Source organism: Schistocerca gregaria, chromosome 4 (assembly GCF_023897955.1).
Source record: "Schistocerca gregaria isolate iqSchGreg1 chromosome 4, iqSchGreg1.2, whole genome shotgun sequence".
In the NCBI taxonomy this organism is placed as follows: Eukaryota; Metazoa; Arthropoda; class Insecta; order Orthoptera; family Acrididae; genus Schistocerca; species Schistocerca gregaria.
The window spans coordinates 250884191-250904877 of NC_064923.1; the positions used below are offsets into that span (position 1 = coordinate 250884191).

General features: G+C 43.3%; 1 protein-coding gene across 1 annotated transcript in view; it reads left to right on the forward strand.

Annotated features, from left to right (window-relative positions):
* LOC126267673 (carboxypeptidase B-like) overlaps positions 1 to 20687 on the forward strand; it is a 71497-nt gene that overhangs the window by 47121 nt on the left and 3689 nt on the right. The window contains exons 6-8 of the mRNA XM_049972973.1: positions 10038 to 10183; positions 18272 to 18328; positions 18451 to 18535. Of these exons, the coding sequence (XP_049828930.1) occupies positions 10038 to 10183; positions 18272 to 18328; positions 18451 to 18535 (288 nt within the window). The remainder of the gene's footprint in view (positions 1 to 10037; positions 10184 to 18271; positions 18329 to 18450; positions 18536 to 20687) is intronic.

Consider the following 20687-nt stretch of genomic DNA (forward strand, 5'->3'; position numbering starts at 1 on the left):
CTTCTCAAGGGTAGCATTAAATATCTACAGCCCGACGGCCTGCCTTCACGTACAGACATAGAAACGTATCGGGGGACTTGAATCCATACATACGTCCCACGTAATGCCGGTACTCCTCCTGCGCGAGATTCAAGTAATAATGAACTAACTAAAAAAGGGTTGTTGTTGTTGTTGTGGTCTTCAGTCCTGAGTCTGGTTTGATGCAGCTCTCCATGCTAAGCTATCCTGTGCAAGCTCCTTCATCTCCCAGTACCTACTGCAACCTACATCCTTCTGAATCTGCTTAGTGTATTCATCTTTTGGTCTCCCTCTACGATTTCTACCTTCCACGCTGCCCTCCAATGCTAAATTTGTGATCCCTTCTTCTAGTCAAGTTGTGCCCCAAACTTCTCTTCTCCCCAATTCTATTCAATACCTCCTCATTAGTTACGTGATCTATCCGCCTAATCTTCAACATTCTTCGGTAGCACCACATTTCGAAAGCTTCTATTCTCTTCTTGTCCAAACTATTTATTGTCCATATTTCACTTCCGTACATGGCTGCACTCCATACAAATACTTTCAGGAACGACTTCATGACATTTAAATCTATATTCGATGTTAACAAATTTCTCTTCTTCAGAAACGCTTTCCTTGCCATTGCCAGTCTACATTTTATATCCTCTCTACTTCGACCATCATCAGTTATTTTACTTCCTAAATAGCAAAACTCCATTACTACTTTAAGTGTCTCATTTCCTAATCTAATTCCTGATCATCACCCGACTTAATTCGACTACATTCCATTATCCTCGCTTTGCTTTTGTTGATGTTCATCTTATACCCTTTTTTCAAGACACTGTCCATTCCGTTCAACTGCTCTTCCAAGTCCTTTGCTGTCTCTGACAGAATTACAATGTCATTGGCGAACCTCAAAGTTTTTATTTCTTCTCCCTGGATTTTAATACCTACTCCGAATTTTTCTGTCGTTTCCTTTACTGCTTGCTCAATATACAGATTGAATAACATCGGGGAGAGGTTACAACCCTGTCTCACTCCCTTCCCAACCACTGCTTCCCTTTCATGCCCCTAGACTCTTGTAACTGGCAATTTAAAACCTGGTTCCTAAATCTCTGTCTTACCATTATATAATCTATCTGATACCTTTTAGTATCTCCGGGATTCTTCCATGTATACTACCTTCTTTTATGATTCTTGAACCAAGTGTTACCTATGATTAAGTTATGCTCTGTGCAAAAATTCTAACAGACGGCTTTCTGTTTCATTTCTTAGCGCCAATCCATATTCACCTACTATGTTTCCTTCTCTCCCTTTTCCTACTGTCGAATTACAGTCACCCATGACTATTAAATTTTCGTCTCCCTTCACTACCTGAATAATTTCTTTTATCTCATCATACATTTTTTCAATTTCTTCGTCATCTGCAGAGATAGTTGGCATATAAACTTGTACTACTGTAGTAGGCATGGGCTTCGTGTCTATCTTGCCCACCATAATACGTTCACTATGCTGTTTGTAGTAGCTTACCCGTACTCCTATTTTTTTATTCATTTTTAAACCTACTCCTGCATTACCCCTATTTGATTTTGTATTTATAACCCTGTATTCACCTGACCAGAAGTCTTGTTCCTCCTGCCACCGAACTTCACTAATTCCCACTATATCTAACTTTAACCTATCCATTTCGCTTTTTAAATTTTCTAACCTACCTGCCCTATTAAGGGATCTGACATTCCACGCTCCGATCCGTAGAATGCCAGTTTTGATAACGACGTCCGGAGATCCGAATGGGGACTATTTTACCTCCGGAATATTTTACCCAAGAGGACGTCATCATCATTTAACCATACAGTAAAGCTGCATGCCCTCGGGAAAAATTACGGCTGTAGTTTCCCCTTGCTTTCAGCCGTTCGCAGTACCAGAACAGCAAGGCCGTTTTGGTTAGTGTTACAAGGCCAGATCAGTCAATCATCCAGACCGTTGCCCCTGCAACTACTGAAAAGGCTGCTGCCCCTCTTCAGGAACCACACGTTTGTCTGGCCTCTCAACAGATACCCCTCCGTTGTGGTTGCTCCTACGGTACGGCTATCTGTATCGTTGAGCCACGCAAGCCTCCCCACCAACAGCAAGGTCCATGGATCATGGGGGGAGGTAAAAAAGGGTAGGTAATAATAATGATCTTAAAAAAACATGTAGTTACTTGCACTTAATTTTCTGGTGATGCGCAGTTTAGCCAAATTTTGAGACAGTGTTGCAACTTCGCCAACAATTTAATTAGAAACGGTTAGCCAGTACACCAAGCGTACTGGTTTCATGTGGGAACACTGTACAATAAAAAAGTATTTACACGTGTATGTCTATGTGTTCCACATGTCCTCCTAAAACACTGGACCGATTTCAACCAAACTAGGTACACATATCCCTTACCGTCAAACAACAATAACCGCCTACCTATCATACCTATCACAGTTCAGGAGATACGGTGACGTAAGCATTGAGATGCGTGAAAAACTGCTGAAGCATGCATGACGTTTAAATTTATTACTTCCGTGCTACTGACTCTACTAGCAGTTAATCTTACAGGCAGTGTCCACATATGGCGCTAAATGCACGTGCAGAGATATGACATGGTAGCACGCATAGTAGAGATGTGACGTTATAAAATCTAAGATGCGTGAAAAAACATTGCATTGTACATGAAGTTTAAATTTATTACTTCTTTGACTTCCAATTAATCCGCAACTTACTTCTCAGACGGTATCCACATATACTGCTGAATGTATCTACGGAATTATATCAATGTACAAGTCGCTGTACAAGAGATATGACGTTATAAACGTGAAAATATGCCGTATTATGCATGAAATTTTGATACATTTACCCCTTATTAGTAATACACTTCTACAATCAGAAAGGAAATCCCTGACACCTGACAGAGTTTTTGACAGCAAATGGCTGTATGTAACAATAGCCGCCTATAGAGATATGAAAAGACGTTACCATTGAGACGTTTACAAAATCACATTGTAGTCAGTCAAACCAACTGCGCACAGCGTACAGACAGTCTCCGGGACCACGTTTATTTATTTGGATACTGCACTTATAGATTTGTACGTTATGCATATTTTCTTGTACGACTGTTTCATAATATCATACGTATTTTCACGAATATATGGAAATGAATTTTTTTCGATTGTTCACTACAAACACTATTTCTTTTTTTGTTTAATTTTCTAATAGAAAACTGAAGAAATAAACACCCGGGCAAAGCCACGTTTGCCAGCTAGATTATAATATTTATAAGTTCTGGTTAAGTTTCGCTGCTCTCTGGATTTACGGCGGCAGTTGGTTTGCTCTTTTCCCACTAGATACGGCCTCCTCTCCAGCTGACGGACTTGTAACTGCTGTCGACGCCAGGAGATGTCTCTCCAAACGCCAATTAATTATGGAACACATAAAAATACATATGTTACACACTCATATTTAATTACAGATAATAAATTATGTACAGAAACCTTCTTCGCGATTCAAGCTATCTATTAGTGAAAACGGTATCAAAATTGCTACAGTATTTCCTGAGACTGGTTCTAACATACAGACAGAAACTTTGGCGGTGGACTATATAACATAGACAATAGAACCAGAAAGATACCCCCTCCTTTCCCCTGGGCTTCCTTCCCCCCCCCCCTTACATCCTGCTTTCTCCCTGCCTAACCTCTCCCTTCTCCCCCTCCCCCAAGTCCTTTTGCATTCCCCTCCTCTGCCTTCCCCATTCCCTGTCGCGTCTGCCCAGCATCCCCCACCCCTCTTATGGGTCCTCATCCTCCATCGGGTCCTTTCCCCCCGCTGCCCCCTTCGTTTTTCCTATCATTCCCCTCCTTTCCCATCATCTGTCCAGTTTCGCACCACCTGCTCTCCGGCGTGGTATGTCATATTTGCCAACTTTTTAGTGCAGTGTTCAAGTGATTGTTCAGTGTTATTCGTCTTCCAAATTGTTGTGAACAGAAACCATGCTGTCGCTTGGGTGTGAACTTTTTTGTGAACAGAAACCAGACTGTCGCCGTGCCTTTTAATTGTCTGTCTATTATTTTAGCTGTCTGCTTCATATGTATCTTATTAGCATCATCATCCCTTTTTTCTATGTTTTAAGTTCCATGATTTTTCCACCATGTTACCATTTAAGTCTCCGATTTCATCACCTTTTTTTGTTATTTATTATCTTCATCTTTTTCAAACAAAGTCTGTAGGATGAAGAGCAGCATACTAAGCTGCTGCCAGCCCGCCCTCTCGGGGGGAATCGAAACTCAGTAAATAAATAAATTAAAAAAACAGAAACAAACAGAATCACCTTGACCTTTTGGCTGCATGGTGTAGCCATTGGCTCCTGAAAATCATCAATCCTTCCAAGACCCAGGCAATCATCATAGGTCATACCACTCACTCCTTCCGGCTCCTGGATTTCTCCCTTACCATTAGCCGCCGCCCTGTCCTGTCCGGCTCTCCCCAACCCTCACCTACCTTAGCCTCACCATTCACTGTCACCTCACCTGGATCCCTCATCTCCGCTCCATCCAATCCAAAACCCACAAAAGCCTCCTCAAACTCCTCTCTGTCAGGACATGGAGGTTGCACCCCTCTACCATCCTCCACACCTACAAATCTTTAATCAGTCCCATCCTCTGTTGTGCCAGTCCCACACGGATATCTCCCCCCCCCCCCCCCCCGCCCCAAGTGTTCTGCAAGTCCTTCTAGATCCTCGAGTGCCATGCACTCTGTCTTGTCTTCCGTATACACCTTCCGTCCCCCACGCAGATCCTCTATGATCTCATTCCTTTCCCCATCTGCTACTATTCCTCAAATATATCCACATACTCTACACCTCACACTGCCTTGATCCCCCTCACTCCCTGGTAGCTCCTCTCCTCTCCCATCCCCACCCTCTGCCACGCCTTCACTGTTGTGTCCCCCCTATCCTCCATCTCTACAACCTTTATCTCCTTTCCCATGGTGGCTTCCATCAACTCCCCCTCCCAGACGATGCCCTCTCTCCCTCCATTTATCCCGCCTATCAAATCCGATCCTCACCCCCCCTCCTCCTTTCCTCTGTCCTTTCCCTCAGCCCCCTCTTACCCACAATGAACAACATGGGTAGATGACAAAAACTACACGAAACTCCATCCGAACAGGTCTCGAAAGGCCCATCGATGCCAAGGGACCATCCTGCCATACTCAGCCGATAGGCGTCAGTGGATGCAGATGTAGAGGAGAATGCAGTTAGCAGAATGCTCTTCCGGCCATTGTCAGTTTTCAAGATCGGAGCCACTACTTGTCAATCAAGTACCTCTTCAGCTGGCTTCACCAGGGCTAAGAGCAGATGACACCTACCCAGAATGTATGGCTCGTACACACACCATTTGGTCAAAACCATCTGGGCACTTATTGCTATACGTCAATGCAGGGCGTGTCAAAGCTTCGCCTTTATGACGTTTTGAACTCGGCTGGTAACACTTTCATTTAGGTGTCTGAATGTGTGTGAAGAACTGCCAGCTCATTATTACTGAAGAGTCGAAATCAGAGAAGACAGTGATGTTGCACACTCAGTTCAGGAGCGAAGTCATCGTTGTAGCTTATCCCATTTGGTCCAGATCGGGGCTCTAGGCAGGCCAGCCCATGTTAGGAAGATTATTGTCCGCAGGCTATTTCCCCACAGATGCCTCAGCACTACACAATACTGTAAAATGTGTTCATATCCTTCTGCATTTAGCGTTTTGTAAAGCGCAGTAAGAGGACTACACACTAACCACGAAAAACACCCCCATGCCGTAACACATCCTCCATACTTCACTCTTGGCATTACACATTTATGGATGGTAAATTCTACAGGCAATGACCGGACCCCTGTCCTTCCACTGGATTGACACAGGGTGTATCCTGATTCATCATTCGTTTCCAGTCGTCCAATGTCCACTGGCGTTGCCCTTTACACCGCATCAGGCGTCAGTATTGGCTTATGAGCAGCTGCTCGACCACTGTATCCCAATGTCTTTAATTCCCTGCGCCTATTCGTGGTTCCAGCTGGATCGCTGTTGCACTACGGAACTCACTCGAGTGATCCCTTCTGCTGATTATATGCCATTTTGTACCCCCCCCCCCCCCCCCACCTCCCAGAAACAGTCGACGGTCCCTTTTAGTCAGTACATGAGGTCTACCTTGTCTTGGTTTGGCTGTGGCTGTTCCTACGTCTTTCCATTCTGTAATCGCACCACCACAGTCGGTTTTGGCAGCTTTAGAAAGATTGAAGTGTTCCTGGCAGATCTGTTACTCGAGTGACATCCAATGACGTTCTAAGTCAGTGAGCCGACCAATCCATTATGCTGTTACTGGTTCTCTACTGACAACTCAATACTCCCCACCTCCTTTTATACTGGCCGGTTCTCCTCCCGTGACATCTAGCGGTCAATTCCATATGGGTGTCCGGATACTTTTGCAGGGTTCTGGCAGGATTGTGTTGGAAATCCAATTTGTCCTGTAGGAGTCCATAACGAACAACAGTACAAACTTGTCAATATGAATGAAGTTCTCCGACACCCATGTAACTGTTGATAGCAGGTCTTCGAATGAAGCACTAATGAAGCAGTTGAATTCACCACATCCAGGGATATGTGGCAGTATATGACATTTTCATTTATTTGGAGAGATTGCCGAAACAGGTAGCCTTCAAAATAAAATAAACTAACATCTGAATTTCATTGACATTGACAATTAATTAACCACCCGATGTCCCCTGTGCATGATGGAACAACATAGAACAGTACAAACCTCTCAGCATAATGGAGCGCCAAGTAGAAGTTTGGAAAGGAAACATGTGGCATTGAATCTGGATCAGTGACGTGTATTCTCTTTACCAGCGAGTGTAGTATTTGTCTGCTGCATGACGACCATGATAGACGAGTGTGGAGACTGCAGGTGCGAAGGTACGTCTCAAGCATGGAATCTGCATCTACATCTACAAACACCTCCGCAGCCCACTGTATGGTGCATGGTGGATTATACCAGTGCTAGTCATTTCTTTTCCTGTTCCACTCGCATATGGCCCGAGGGAGCAACGACTGTCTATACGCCTCTGCGCAAGCCGTAATTCTCTCATACGTACGTTGGAGGTAGCAGCATCATTCTGCAGCTAGTTACAAATGCCGGTTCTCTAAATTTTCTCAACAGTGTTTCGTGAGAAGAACGTCATTTTCCCTATTCAACGAGTGAGGTGGTGCATTGGTTGGTGCTCTGCACTGCGATTCTGGGGAACTAGGGGTCAGTTACCAATCCGGCAATCTAGATTTCCATAAATTGCTTAAGGCAAGTACCGGCATGTTTCGCCTGACAGGTCACAGCCAATTTTCTCCTGTTGTTGTTGTCGTGGTCTTCAGTCCTGAGACTGGTTCGATGCAGCTCTCCATGCTACTCTCTCCTGTGCAAGGTTCTTCATCTCCCAGTATCTACTGCAACCTACATCCTTCTCAATCTGTTTAGTGTATTCATCTCTTGGTCTCCCTCTATGATTTTTACCCTCAACGCTACCCTCTACTACTAAATTGGTGATCCATTGATGCCTCAGAATATGCCCTACCAACCGATCTGTTCTTCTAGTCAAGTTGTGCCACAAATTTCTCTTCTCTCCAATTCTATTCAATACCTCTTCATTAGTTATGTGATCTTTCCATATAACCCTCAGCGTTCTTCTAAAGCACCACATTTCGAAAGCATCTATTCTCTTCTTGTCGAAACTGTTTATCGTCCATGTTTCACTTCCATACATGGCTACACTCTATACAAATAATTTCAGAAACGACTTCCTGACACTTAAATCTATACTCGATGTTAATAAATTTCTGTTCTTCACAAACGCTTTCCTTGCCATTGTCAGTCTACATTTTATGTCCTCTCCACTTCAACCATCATCAGTTATTTTGCTCCCCAAATAGTCAAACTCCTTTACTACTTTAAGTGTCTCATTTCCTAATCTAATTCCCTCAGCATCACCCGATTTAATTCGACTACATTCCATTATCCTCGTTTTGCTTTTGATGATGTTCTTCTTAAACCTTCTTTTCAAGACACTGTCCATTCCATTCAACTGCTCTTCCAAGTTCTTTGCTGTCTCTGACAGAATTACAATGTCATCGGCGAACCTCAAAGTTTGTATTTCTTCTCCATAGATTTTAATACCTACTCCGAATTTTTCTATCGTTTCCTTTACTACTTGCTCAATATACAGATTGAATAGCATCAGGAAGAGGCTACAACCATGTGTCACTCCCTTCCCAACCGCTGCTTCCCATTCATGTCCCTCGACTCTTATAACTGCCATCTGATTTCTGTACAAACTGTAAATAGCCTTTCACTCCCTGTATTTTACCCCTGCCACATTCAGAATTTGAAGGAGAGTATTCCAATCAACATTGTCAAAAGCTTTCTCTAAGTCTACAAATGCTAGAAACGTAGGTTTGCCTTTCCTTAATCTTTCTTCTAAGATAAGTCGTACTGTCAGTATTGCCTCCCGTGTTCCAGCATTTCTATGGAATCCAAACTGATCTTCCCCGAGGTCGGCTTCAACCAGTTTTTCCATTTGTCTGTGAAGAATTCGTGTTAGTATTTTGTAGCCGTGGCTTATTAAACTGACAGTTCGGTAATTTTCACACCTTTCAATACCTGCTTTCTTTGGGTTTGGAATTATTATATTCTTCTTGAAGCCTGAGAGTTTTCTCCTGTCCATCACTAATTCAAGCTTTTGCTCCGTCTTTCATGACCACGATGTCGACTTCACGTTAAACGCTAATTTTCAAGCTTTTTTACAGAAATTCTCATTTGAATTCACAGACGATTTCCCCAGTATTCGCATGATGACCAAAACTACCGGTAACAAAGCTAGCAGTATTCCTCTGAATTGCTTCGTTCGCACTAGTATTCAACACGCGGTCTCCCTTGTAAATGAGCTACGCTTTCCTAAAACTGTCCCAATAAACCAAAGTCGACCATTCGCCTTCCCTACTACCGTCCTTACGTACTTGTTCAGTGTCACATAGCTTTTCTACATTACGTCCAGATATTTAATAGACCTGACTGTGTCAAGAGGCACATCAATAATACTGCATTCTAACATAACGGTATTGGTTTTCGTACTCATTCGGATTAACTGACATTCTTCCGCATTCAGAGCAAGCTTCTATTCATCACACCAAATAGAAATTCTGTCTAAGGCATCCTGTGTCCTCCTACAGTCACTCAGCGACGGCATTTTCGCGTCACTAATGATTATACTATTTGGTGAACAGCTCGCCGTTCAGTGGAAGGTACAAAATTCTACTATTTAAGAAGTCTCGAGCCAGTGACGTATCTGGAAACATATTCCGTGTGCGTTCTCAACAGGGAAGTGGGCTAGACACGCTTTTCACCGGTGTCGAAAGTAATGTCAGGTCTGGCTGCACATACTGATATAGCATTCTGCAACATAGTGTCCAGCCATACATCAACATTCGGCGATGACTTCGCCTCTCACGGTGATCATACCCCAGCATACTTTCCCCACCTCGGGAACACCTTCCTGGAGAAGGTAGCAATCAACCGAATGGAACAGCGTGCAGTATCTCTGACGTAACTGACTTTTTATGGGGCCAGCTGAGACTTGCCGATCGTCACGACAGGAATCCTTATTCTTCAATTTCATAAGATTTCTCTTTTCCTTTTTAGAGTAAGAACGCGTTCGTTCGCAAATATGCAGGTGGTGCAAACAATGTTCTTAATCAATTTCTGTCTATTCACCCACCTCCTGATGGACTGTGGAGACGCACTGGTTGGTCCAAGAACTGGCGCACATCATGATGGTACTCAAAAATGGTATGCGGAAACATATGCTTAGTTTTCGGACTCTTATTCTCGTCAATAAGTGGAATTGACACAGCTGCAACTTTCGTCTTTACCAACGCACAAGACAGTACGGAAGGCCTTGATCTCTCACAAGGTGTTGGTTTCCTTTTTTTCAGAGGTCGGCGCTGACAGCTTTCCCTGCTCTGATGTTTACGCTGGTCCTCAGGCGTTCTCGGAGCCTGAAACCCAAGCTCTCAGAGACTACATCTTGGCCAACGCCGACCGCATCAAGCTTTACCTAACGTTCCATAGCTTCGGAGCCGTAAGTAACTAATAAAATATTATTTAGGTGTTGTTGTATTGGGTTGATGCCTAGGTTCGTAGCTTTTTTTCTAGCTTTTTCCCATAATTTTAATATAAAAAAATGGTTCAAATGGCTCTGAGCGCTATGGGACTTAACATCTGTGGTCATCAGTCCCCTATAACTTAGAACTACTTAAACCTAACTAAACCTAAAGACATCACACACATCCATGCCCGAGGCAGGATTCGAACCTGCGACCGTTGCGTTCGCGCGGTTCCAGACTGTAGCGCCTAGAACCGCTCGGTCACCCTTGCCGGCTTTAATACACACAACAGATACACATAACAGAGACTGTAGTCATCAGTAATATAGTCTCATTCACTATTTACAACAGTCTGCCAACGCTGGGGAACTTTTCGATTCCGCGACTGTGGAAACCACATGGTTTTGAGGTGAAGAACTCGTCAAGCCATGTTCGAAAGCATTTTCATACGGAAAGGAATTTCGTTGAAGGTTGTTCGATAGAGAACGGAAAAGATGAAAATGTGAGAACATAAGACCAGATGAATAAGGTGGGTGCGAAATTACTTCCCAAAATTGTTAGAACGTGGGTGAGCGTTATCATGAAGTAGCAACACTACAGGCAGTCTTCCTGTTCGTTGTTCCTGGTGCGTGTCGGCAAGACATCTCAGATGCTGCAGTGATGGTTACACCACAGTGTTATTCTTAGTATATCCACCGGATGCGCAACGTTACCATTCGTGGATGCACTCAAGTCTTTGTGCGGGCAGATGCTGCTTCATTTGGGCTCGCCCATTCCTTTCTTCTCGTCACCAGTAACGATAGTGGATAGGAATGGTCGGTGTTGTTCAGGAGTCAACTGATGACAGGCAAGCAGAGACGCACGTATGTTCACACATTTTTTGTTATTTTGGCTTAGAAAAAAAATGTTCAAATGTGTGTGAAATCTTAAGGGACTTAACTGCAGGTCATCAGTCCCTATACTTACACACTACTTAACCTAATATACCCTAAGGACAAACATACACACCCATGCCCGAGGGAGGACTCGAACCTCCGCCGGGACCAGCCGCACAGTCCATGACTGCAGCGCCCCAGACCGCTCGGCTAATTCCGCGCGGCTTTTGACTTAGACCCATACACCCGATTTTTAAATCTGCCCCATTGCATGCAAATGTCGCACGGTGGTGGAATGATCACAGTTCATTACATCTGCCAGTTCTCGATCACACTGATCTGGATCTTTGTGGATTAATCATGCAATGAAGGCTTTCACGACCGGATGTTTCAGCTGCCGAGAATTCTTCCGGGTTGTATGGCCGTGGTCCATGGAACTCCTCTATCCCTGGCGTTTCGTCTAAAGATACGTTGGATATCTTCGGAGGTGCTCCTGGTTGTATTGAGTCTTGTCGACTGACGAGTCGGGCGTCGAATAACGGCCAAAGTACAGTGGAACGTGGGCGTGGTCTGGATTTCACGTGATAACAGAGATAAACCTTGTCAAGGATAAAATATGACTGTTGTTGTTGTTGTCTTCAGTCCTGAGACTGGTTTGATGCAGCTCTCCATGCTACTCTATCCTGTGCAAGCTGCTTCATCTCCCAGTACCTACTGCAACCTACATCCTTCTGAATCTGCTTAGTGTACTCATCTCTCGGTCTCCCTCTACGATTTTTACCCTCCACGCTGCCCTCCAATGCTAAATTTGTGATCCCTTGATGCCTCAAAACATGTCCTACCAACCGATCCCTTCTTCTAGTCAAGTTGTGCCACAAACTTCTCTTCTCCCCAATCCTATTCAATACCTCCTCATTAGTTACGTGATCTATCCACCTTATCTTCAGTATTCTTCTGTAGCACCACATTTCGAAAGCTTCTATTCTCTTCTTGTCCAAACTAGTTATCGTCCATGTTTCACTTCCATACATAGCTACACTCCAAACAAATACTTTCAGAAACGACTTCCTGATACATAAATCTATATTCGATGTTAACAAATTTCTCTTCTTCAGAAAAGCTTTCCTTGCCATTGCCAGTCTACATTTTATATCCTCTCTACTTCGACCATCATCAGTTATTTTACTTCCTAAATAGCAAAACTCCTTTACTACTTTAAGTGTCTCATTTCCTAATCTAATTCCCTCAGCATCACCCGATTTAATTTGACTACATTCCATTATCCTCGTTTTGCTTTTGTTAATGTTCATCTTATATCCTCCTTTCAAGACACTGTCCATTCCGTTCAACTGCTCTTCCAAGTCCTTTGCCGTCTCTGACAGAATTACAATGTCATCGGCGAACCTCAAAGTTTTTACTTCGTCTCCATGAATTTTAATACCTACTCCAAATTTTTCTTTTGTTTCCTTTACTGCTTGCTCAATATACAGATTGAATAACATCGGGGAGAGGCTACAACCCTGTCTCACTCCTTTCCCAACCACTGCTTCCCTTTCATGCCCCTCGACTCTTATGACTGCCATCTGGTTTCTGTACAAATTATAAATAGCCTTTCGCTCCCTGTATTTTACCCCTGCCCCCTTTAGAATTTGAAAAAGAGTATTCCAGTCAACATTGTCATAAGCTTTCTCTAAGTCTACAAATGCTAGAAACGTAGGTTTGCCTTTTCTTAATCTTTCTTCTAAGATAAGTCGTAAGGTCAGTATTGCCTCACGTGTTCCAACATTTCGACGGAATCCAAAGTGATCCTCCCCGAGGTCTGCATCTACCAGTTTTTCCATTCGTCTGTAAAGAATTCGCGTTAGTATTTTGCAGCCGTGGCTTATTAAACTGATAGTTTGGTAATTTTCACATCTGTCAGCACTTGCTTTCTTTGGGATTGGAATTATTATATTCTTCTTGAAGTCTGAGGGTATTTCACCTGTGTCATACATCTTGCTCACCAGCTGGTAGAGTTTTCTCAGGACTGGTTGTCCCAAGGCCGTCAGTAGTTCTAATGGAATGTTGTCTACTCCGGGGGCCTTGTTTCGACTCAGGTCTTTCAGTGCTCTGTCAAACTCTTCACGCAGTATCGTATCTCCCATTTCGTCTTCGTCTACATCCTCTTCCATTTCCATAATATTGTCCTCAAGTACATCGCCCTTGTATAAACCTTCTATATACTCCTTCCACCTTTCTGCCTTCCCTTCTTTGCTTAGAACTGGGCTGCCATCTGAGCTCTTGATATTCATACACTTGGTTCTCTTCTCTCCAAAGGTCTCTTTAATTTTCCTGTAGTCAGTATCTATCTTACCCCTAGTGAGATAAGCTTCTACATCCTTACATTTGTCCTCTAGCCATCCCTGTTTAGCCATTTTGCACTTCCTGTCGATCTCATTTTTGAGACGTTTGTATTCCTTTTTGCCTGCTTCATTTACTGCATTTTTATATTTTCTCCTTTCATCAATTAAATTCAATATTTCTTCTGTTACCCAAGGATTTCTAGCAGCCCTCGTCTTTGTACCTACTTTATCCTCTGCTGCCTTCACTACTACATCCCTCAGAGCTACCCATTCTTCTTCTACTGTATTTCTTTCCCCTATTCCTGTCAATTGTTCCCTTATGCTCTCCCTGAAACTCTGTACAACCTCTGGTTCTTTCAGTTTATCCAGGTCCCATCTACTTAATTTCCCACATTTTTGCAGTTTCTTCAGTTTTAATCTACAGGTCATAACCAATAGATTGTGGTCAGAGTCCACATCTGCCCCTGGAAATGTCCTACAATTTAAAACCTGGTTCCTAAATCTCTGTCTTACCATTATATAATCTATCTGATACCTTTTAGTATCTCCAGGGTTCTTCCACGTATACAACCTTCTTTCATGATTCTTAAACCAAGTGTTAGCTATGATTAAGTTGTGCTCTGTGCAAAATTCTACTAGGCGGCTTCCTCTTTCATTTCTTAGCCCCAATCCATATTCACCTACTATGTTTCCTTCTCTCCCTTTTCCTACACTCGAATTCCAGTCACCCATTACTATTAAATTTTCACTATCTGAATAATTTCTTTTATTTCATCGTACATTTCTTCAATTTCTTCATCATCTGCGGAGCTAGTTGGCATATAAACTTGTACTACTGTAGTAGGTGTGGGCTTAGTATCTATCTTGGCCACAATAATGCGTTCACTATGCTGTTTGTAGTAGCTTACCCGCATTCCTATTTTCTTATTCATTATTAAACCTACTCCTGCATTACCCCTATTTGATTTTGTGTTTATAACCCTGTAGTCACCTGACCAGAAGTCTTGTTCCTCCTGCCACCGAACTTCACTAATTCCCACTATATCTAACTTTAACCTATCCATTTCCCTTTTTAAATTTTCTAACCTACCTGCCCGATTAAGGGATCTGACATTCCACGCTCCGATCCGTAGAACGCCAGTTTTCTTTCTCCTGATAACGACATCCTCCTGAGTAGTCCCCGCCCGGAGATCCGAATGGGGGACTATTTTACCTCCGGAATATTTTACCCAAGAGGATGCCATCATCATTTAATCATACAGTAAAGCTGCATGTCCTCGGGAAAAATTACGGCTGTAGTTTCCCCTTGCTTTCAGCCGTTCAGTCAATCATCCAGACTGTTGCCCCTGCAACTACTGAAAAGGCTGCTGCCCCTTTTCAGGAACCACACGTTTGTCTGGCCTCTCAACAGATAGCCCTCCGTTGTGGCTGCACCTACGGTACGGCCATCTGTATCGCTGAGGCACGCAAGCCTCTCCACCAACGGCATGGTCCATGGTTCATGGGGGGGGGGGGGGAATATGACTATCGATCATTAGATAAAAACTTCTCATCGATACCGTAGCGTCACTGTCCATATATCGATGAGTTTCATGGATTCTTCTTTTCTGTTAAAATTATCCCCATGTTTTTATATTTCGATTGCTTCGCTATATAGCTGTGGGTAATAGTTCGTCTTAGTACACAAAACTTCAGTTTCCGAAAATTTCACTACATGATCACCCGACTGAAGACCATTTTCCGCCATAGCTGACTGGTCTGTTTTCCCTAGTCGGCATTCCACTGCTGAACCTTTCTTTTACTTTCATCATTGCGTCTTCCAAGTACAGACTGAACAGTATGGGCGAAATGCTACATACTTATCTTACACCCTTTTTAATCCGAACCCTTCGATCTTGGCTTTCCACACTTATTATTCCCTCCTGGTTCTTGTACATGTTGTGTTTTACCCGTCTCTTCCTATAGCTTACCAATATTTTCGTGAAAATTTTGAACATCTTGCACCATTTTTCGCTTTTTTGAGGCCGACAAATCCTACGAACGTGTCTTGATTTTTCTTTAGCCTTGCTTCCATTAACAACCGCAACATTGGAATTGCCTCTCCGGTGCTTTTATCTTTCTTAAAGTAAAATTGATCTTCATCTCATATATCCTCAATTTTCTTTTCCATTCTTCTGTATAACATTCTTATCAGCAACTTGGATGCATGAGCTGTTCAGCTGATTGTACGATAACTCTCGTATTTGTCAGATCTTGCACTCTTCGGAATTGTATGGATGATATTTTTTCGAATATGAGATGGCATATCGGTAGACTAGTGCATTCTACACATCAACCTGAATAGTCGGTTTGTTGCCTCTTTCCCGAATGATTGTAGAAATTCTGATGGAATGTAATCTATCCCTTCTGCCTAATTTGATCGTAAGTCTTTCAAAGCTCTTTTAAATTCTGATCCTGATACTGGATCCCCTATGTCTTCCAAATCACATCAGACAAATCTTCCCTTTCATGGAGGCGCTCAATGTACTCTTTGAACCTACCCGCTCTCTCCTGTGCATTTAACAGTGCAATTCCTGTAGCACTCTTAGTGTTACCACCCTTGCTTTTCATTCCACAAAAGGTTGCTTTGACTTTCATATATGCTGAGTCAGTTCTTCCGACAATCATTTCTCATTCGATTTCTTCACATTTCTGATGCAGCCATTCCGTCTTAGTTTCTCTGCAGTTCCTGCTTCTTTCAGTCCACAGCGACATGTATTTCTGTATGCCTGAATTTTCCAGAACTTTTTTGTACTTCCTTCTTTCATCGATCAACTGAAGTATTTCTTCTGTTGCCCATGGTTTCTTCGCAGATACCTTCGTTGTACTTCAGTTTTCATTTCCAACTTCTGTGATTGTCTTTTTTAAAATGACACTCCTCTTCAGCTGTACTGCCTACTGAGATATTCCTTATTGCAGTATCTGTAGTCTTAAAGAACATCAAGCATATTTCCTCACTCCTTAATATTTCCGTATCCCACTTCTTTGCGTATTGATTCTTCCTGACTAATCTCTTAAACTTCAGTTTGCTCTCACCACTACAGCATTGTAGTTTGAGTTTGTATCTGCTGGTGGGTACACCATACAATCGAGTATCTGAATTATGACTCTCTGCCTGACCATGATGCAATGTCACTGAAATCTTCCCGTATCTCCTGGCCTTTTCCATGTATACCTTCTCCTCTTGTAATCTTGAACAGAGTATTCGCTATTGCTAGCTGAAATTTATTACAAAACTCAATCAGTCTTTCTCCTCTCTCATTCATATTACTGAGCCCACATTCTCCCGTAACCCTTTCTTCTACTTTTTCCCTTACAACTGCATTCCAGTTCCCTGTGTCTATTAGATTTTCCTCTCCCTTTACTTACTGCATTACCCGTTCATTATCGTCACATACCCCTGTCTCCTACCTCTACTGTTACAACAGCATTCCAGTCCCCCATGTCTATTAGATTTTCTTGTAGAATGAGATTTTCACTCTGCAGCGGAGTGTGCGCTGATATGAAACTTCCTGGGAGATTAAAACTGTGTGCCCGACCGAGACTCGAACTCTGGGGGACCGAGCGTGAGTCGTGCTTCGGTATCTCGGATGGTAGAGCACTTGCCCGCGAAAGGCAAAGGTCCCGAGTTCGAGTCTTGGTCGAGCACACTGTTTCAGATTTTCTTCTCCCTTTACTTTCTGAATTACCCGTTCATTATCCTCATACACTTACTCTATCTTTCAGCTTCAGCTTGTGACGCCGGCATATATACCTGAATTATCGTTGTCGGAGTTGGTTTGTTGTCGATTCTGATGACAGCAAGCCTATCACTGAATTATTCACAGTAACACTTTTTCTGCCCTACCTTCCTATACACAACGAATTGTACTCCTGTTGTACCATTTTCTGCTGCTGTTGATATTATCCTATACTCATCTGACCAGAAATCCTTTTCTTCTTTCCTTTCCACACCACTGACCCCACTATACCTAGTTTCAGCCTTTTCATTTCCCTTTTCAGATTTTGTACCTTCCCTATCACGTTCAAACTTCTGACGTTCAATACCCCAACCGACAGAACGTTATACTTTCGTTGGTTATTTAACCTTTTTCTCATTGTCACTTTCTCCGTGGCAGTTCCCTCCCAGAGATCCGAATGGGGGACGATTCCAGATTCTTTCGCCAGTGGATTGGTCAACCTGACACTTTTCGAATTACAGGTCGTATGTTCTTGAACACACATGATGTGTACTTAATGCAATTGTTTCCATTTCCTTCTGCATCCCAATGTAGTGAATATTCTTCCGCCTTTATGGTCAGCTTCCCACCCCAAGCGCGAGAGAGTGCTCTGAAACTCTGTCCGCTCCTCTGCCCTCTTTGACATGACCGTTGGCAGAATGAGAGTGACTTCTTATGCCGGAAGTCTTCACTCGACAGTGCCGATTGTTATTCAAAATGTAAGCGGTGACGGGTTTTGAACCGGATCAAAGCACGTTTTATTACTGATCAAAGACACTATTCTTAGACAGCGGGTGCACACTTGTATTTTCATATTAACCCCCCAAAAAGGTAAAAAACTTGAACGGAAGTGATATGTGCCTTTATTCATGAAGTGATTTTTTTCCCTCGCTATCAGCTATTTTTTCGCAATTTCATATCACAATTTACTCTACTTTTATCAATGTCATTTTAAATGTGATTGTCCATAATGTGTGCTGAGTACAAATATATTGCTGAACGATTTTCCTTTCAAAATCTTGTCATGTTCTATTACCAGTTTATAAATTGAGTATGATGTGAATAACTTGTCTGTAATCTCTTTCCAGTGCATACTCTACCCGTGGGGTTACACTAGCGAACTGCCTGACGACTGGGAAACTTTGGTAAGCCCTCTTTTGTTCTTGCCGGCCTCTTTAAATCATCGACCATCTTCATTGTGTAGTACTATCAGTCTGAGCAGGAAAGCGTTCAATGTTACTAATATTCTGTTTCCACGCCGCCACAGGACGCCTTGGCACAACAAGCAAACGCCGCCCAGGAAGCAGCGGGCGGTCCTACCTACGAGATCGGCAGCTCAACAAACGTCTTGTGTAAGTACTCCTCCCGTGTCCACTTGCTCTCATGAATCGGCAGCTGTAAGTGGGTAAATGATCTTCCCTGCATCATCTTCAACTCGCTGTTTGTGCTACGAAAATGTAACCATAGTGGTCGCATTGTTGTCCGACACTCCCGTCGCCCACTGTCCCTTTTCCCAAGTTTTGTCACTGAATCTTTGTGGTGTGGACTCAACTAGTCGTTGGAAGTCCCCTGCAGAAATATCAAGCGATGCTGACTTTATAGGCGTCCATAATTACAGAAGTGTTGGCGGTGCTGCATGAACTGATCTGTCCGTTATGTCCCATAGATGTTAGATGGGATTCACGTCGGGCGATTTGGAAGGCCAGATTATACGCTTGAATTGTCCAGAATGTTCTTCAAACCAATAGTAAACAACTGTGAGATGGTGACATGGCACATTGTTATCCATAAAAATTCCGTCGTTGTTTGGGAACAATCCACATGCACAGCCCACTCCATTATGGAGCCACCATCAGCTTGCGCAGTGTCTTGGTGACGATTTGGGTTCTGCCCCACTCAGGAAACCTACCATCACCTCTTACGACTTCAAATCGAGACTCATCTGTCCAGGCCACGGTTTTCCATCGTCTAGGTTCCAACCGATATGGTCACGAGCCCAGGTCAGGCGTTGCACGAGATGTCGTGCTGTAAGCAAAGGCACTCAAGACGGTTGTGTGCTGCCATAGCTCATTAACGCCACATTCCTAACTGATACGCTCGTCGCACATCGACATTGATTTTTGCGGCTATTTCACGCTGTTTTGCTTGTTTCTTGGCACTGACTACACTACGAAAACGCCGCTGTTTTTGGTAGTTAACTGAAGGCCGTCGATAGCTGCGCTGCTGGTAATGAGAAGTAATACCCGAATTATGTTATCCTCGACTCTGTGAATCTCACAATATTGGATTCCTTAATGATTTCCGCAATGGAATGTCCCATGCGCATAGCTCCAACTACCGTTCAGCGTTCGAAGTCTGTTAATTCCCGTCGTGTGGCCATAATCACGTCGCGACAGTTTCACGTGACTCAGCTGAGTGCAACTGACAGCTCGGCCAAAGCACTGCCCTTTTATACGTTGTGTACCCGATACCACCGCATGTGTGTACCTGAATATCGCTGCCCCATGTCTTCTGCCGCCTCAATGTATTGTCTACATAGGGCGTCATTGGTTGGTGACTAATTTAGACATTTCTCGCTCAAGATGACGAAATATAGCTCGACTTCCTGGCCGGTAATTAGAATCTTCGTTGAAACCATGCGGTGGTAGATATATACAAAGTCTTCTGCGTTCTGGGAATCCCCGCCAGTTCGGGCCACCCAACTTGAAGGCAAGAACTCGGTCGCTCCAGTCGGCCTGAACACCGGAAGCGTTTACATCTCCAACTTCTGTTAGGTTGGCATTGTGGTCTGTAAGTAGGACGGAGAGCAGCTCTCCGCATCTGTCAGTTACAGTTACTAAAGGCGTCGACATCGCGATTTTCGTCGTACAGCAGTTACCGCCATTATGTAGCAAGTGTTGTCTTCCATATACTCGGGAGCAGCCTTGTGTTAACCATCCGCAAGTTCCTCGTAATATTTAGAGCTACGAAGCACGCTGCAACTTTGCTGTCGTTATATTTTCACCGCCAGATACCGGCACTGCAAATCGACATTTAGCGTGGTAGGCTCTATAGTCTGTTATTGTTACTTTTCTTGTCTCATGGCTAACTTCTTTGTTGTATTGGCTCAGACTGGTCTTCATACAGAAGAATTTATTGTTTCTGTAAACTTTTGTTATTTTGACTAGTCCTACATCAAGTCTATTGCTCGACTCGAAACTGCTTTTTTATTTAGGAAACTAGTGAAGAGGCTGTCTCTTATTTATTTGTCCATTTCTGAATTGATACGTGGCCAGACAATAGATAACTTCCCTGCTGTTCCTGTAATCAATTCTTTACGAGGTGAGCAAATACTGTATTAAGAAACTAAGTCCGATGCCTGCGACAAAAGATCACCAGGGGAGCAATCTTCTAGGGAAGAATGTAGTTGGTACAATTACTTCAGACTCTTGAGGGGGTATGTGACGGAGACTGCAGCCATAACTACAGCTATTCTCCGAACCAACCCAATCGCTGCAACTGACA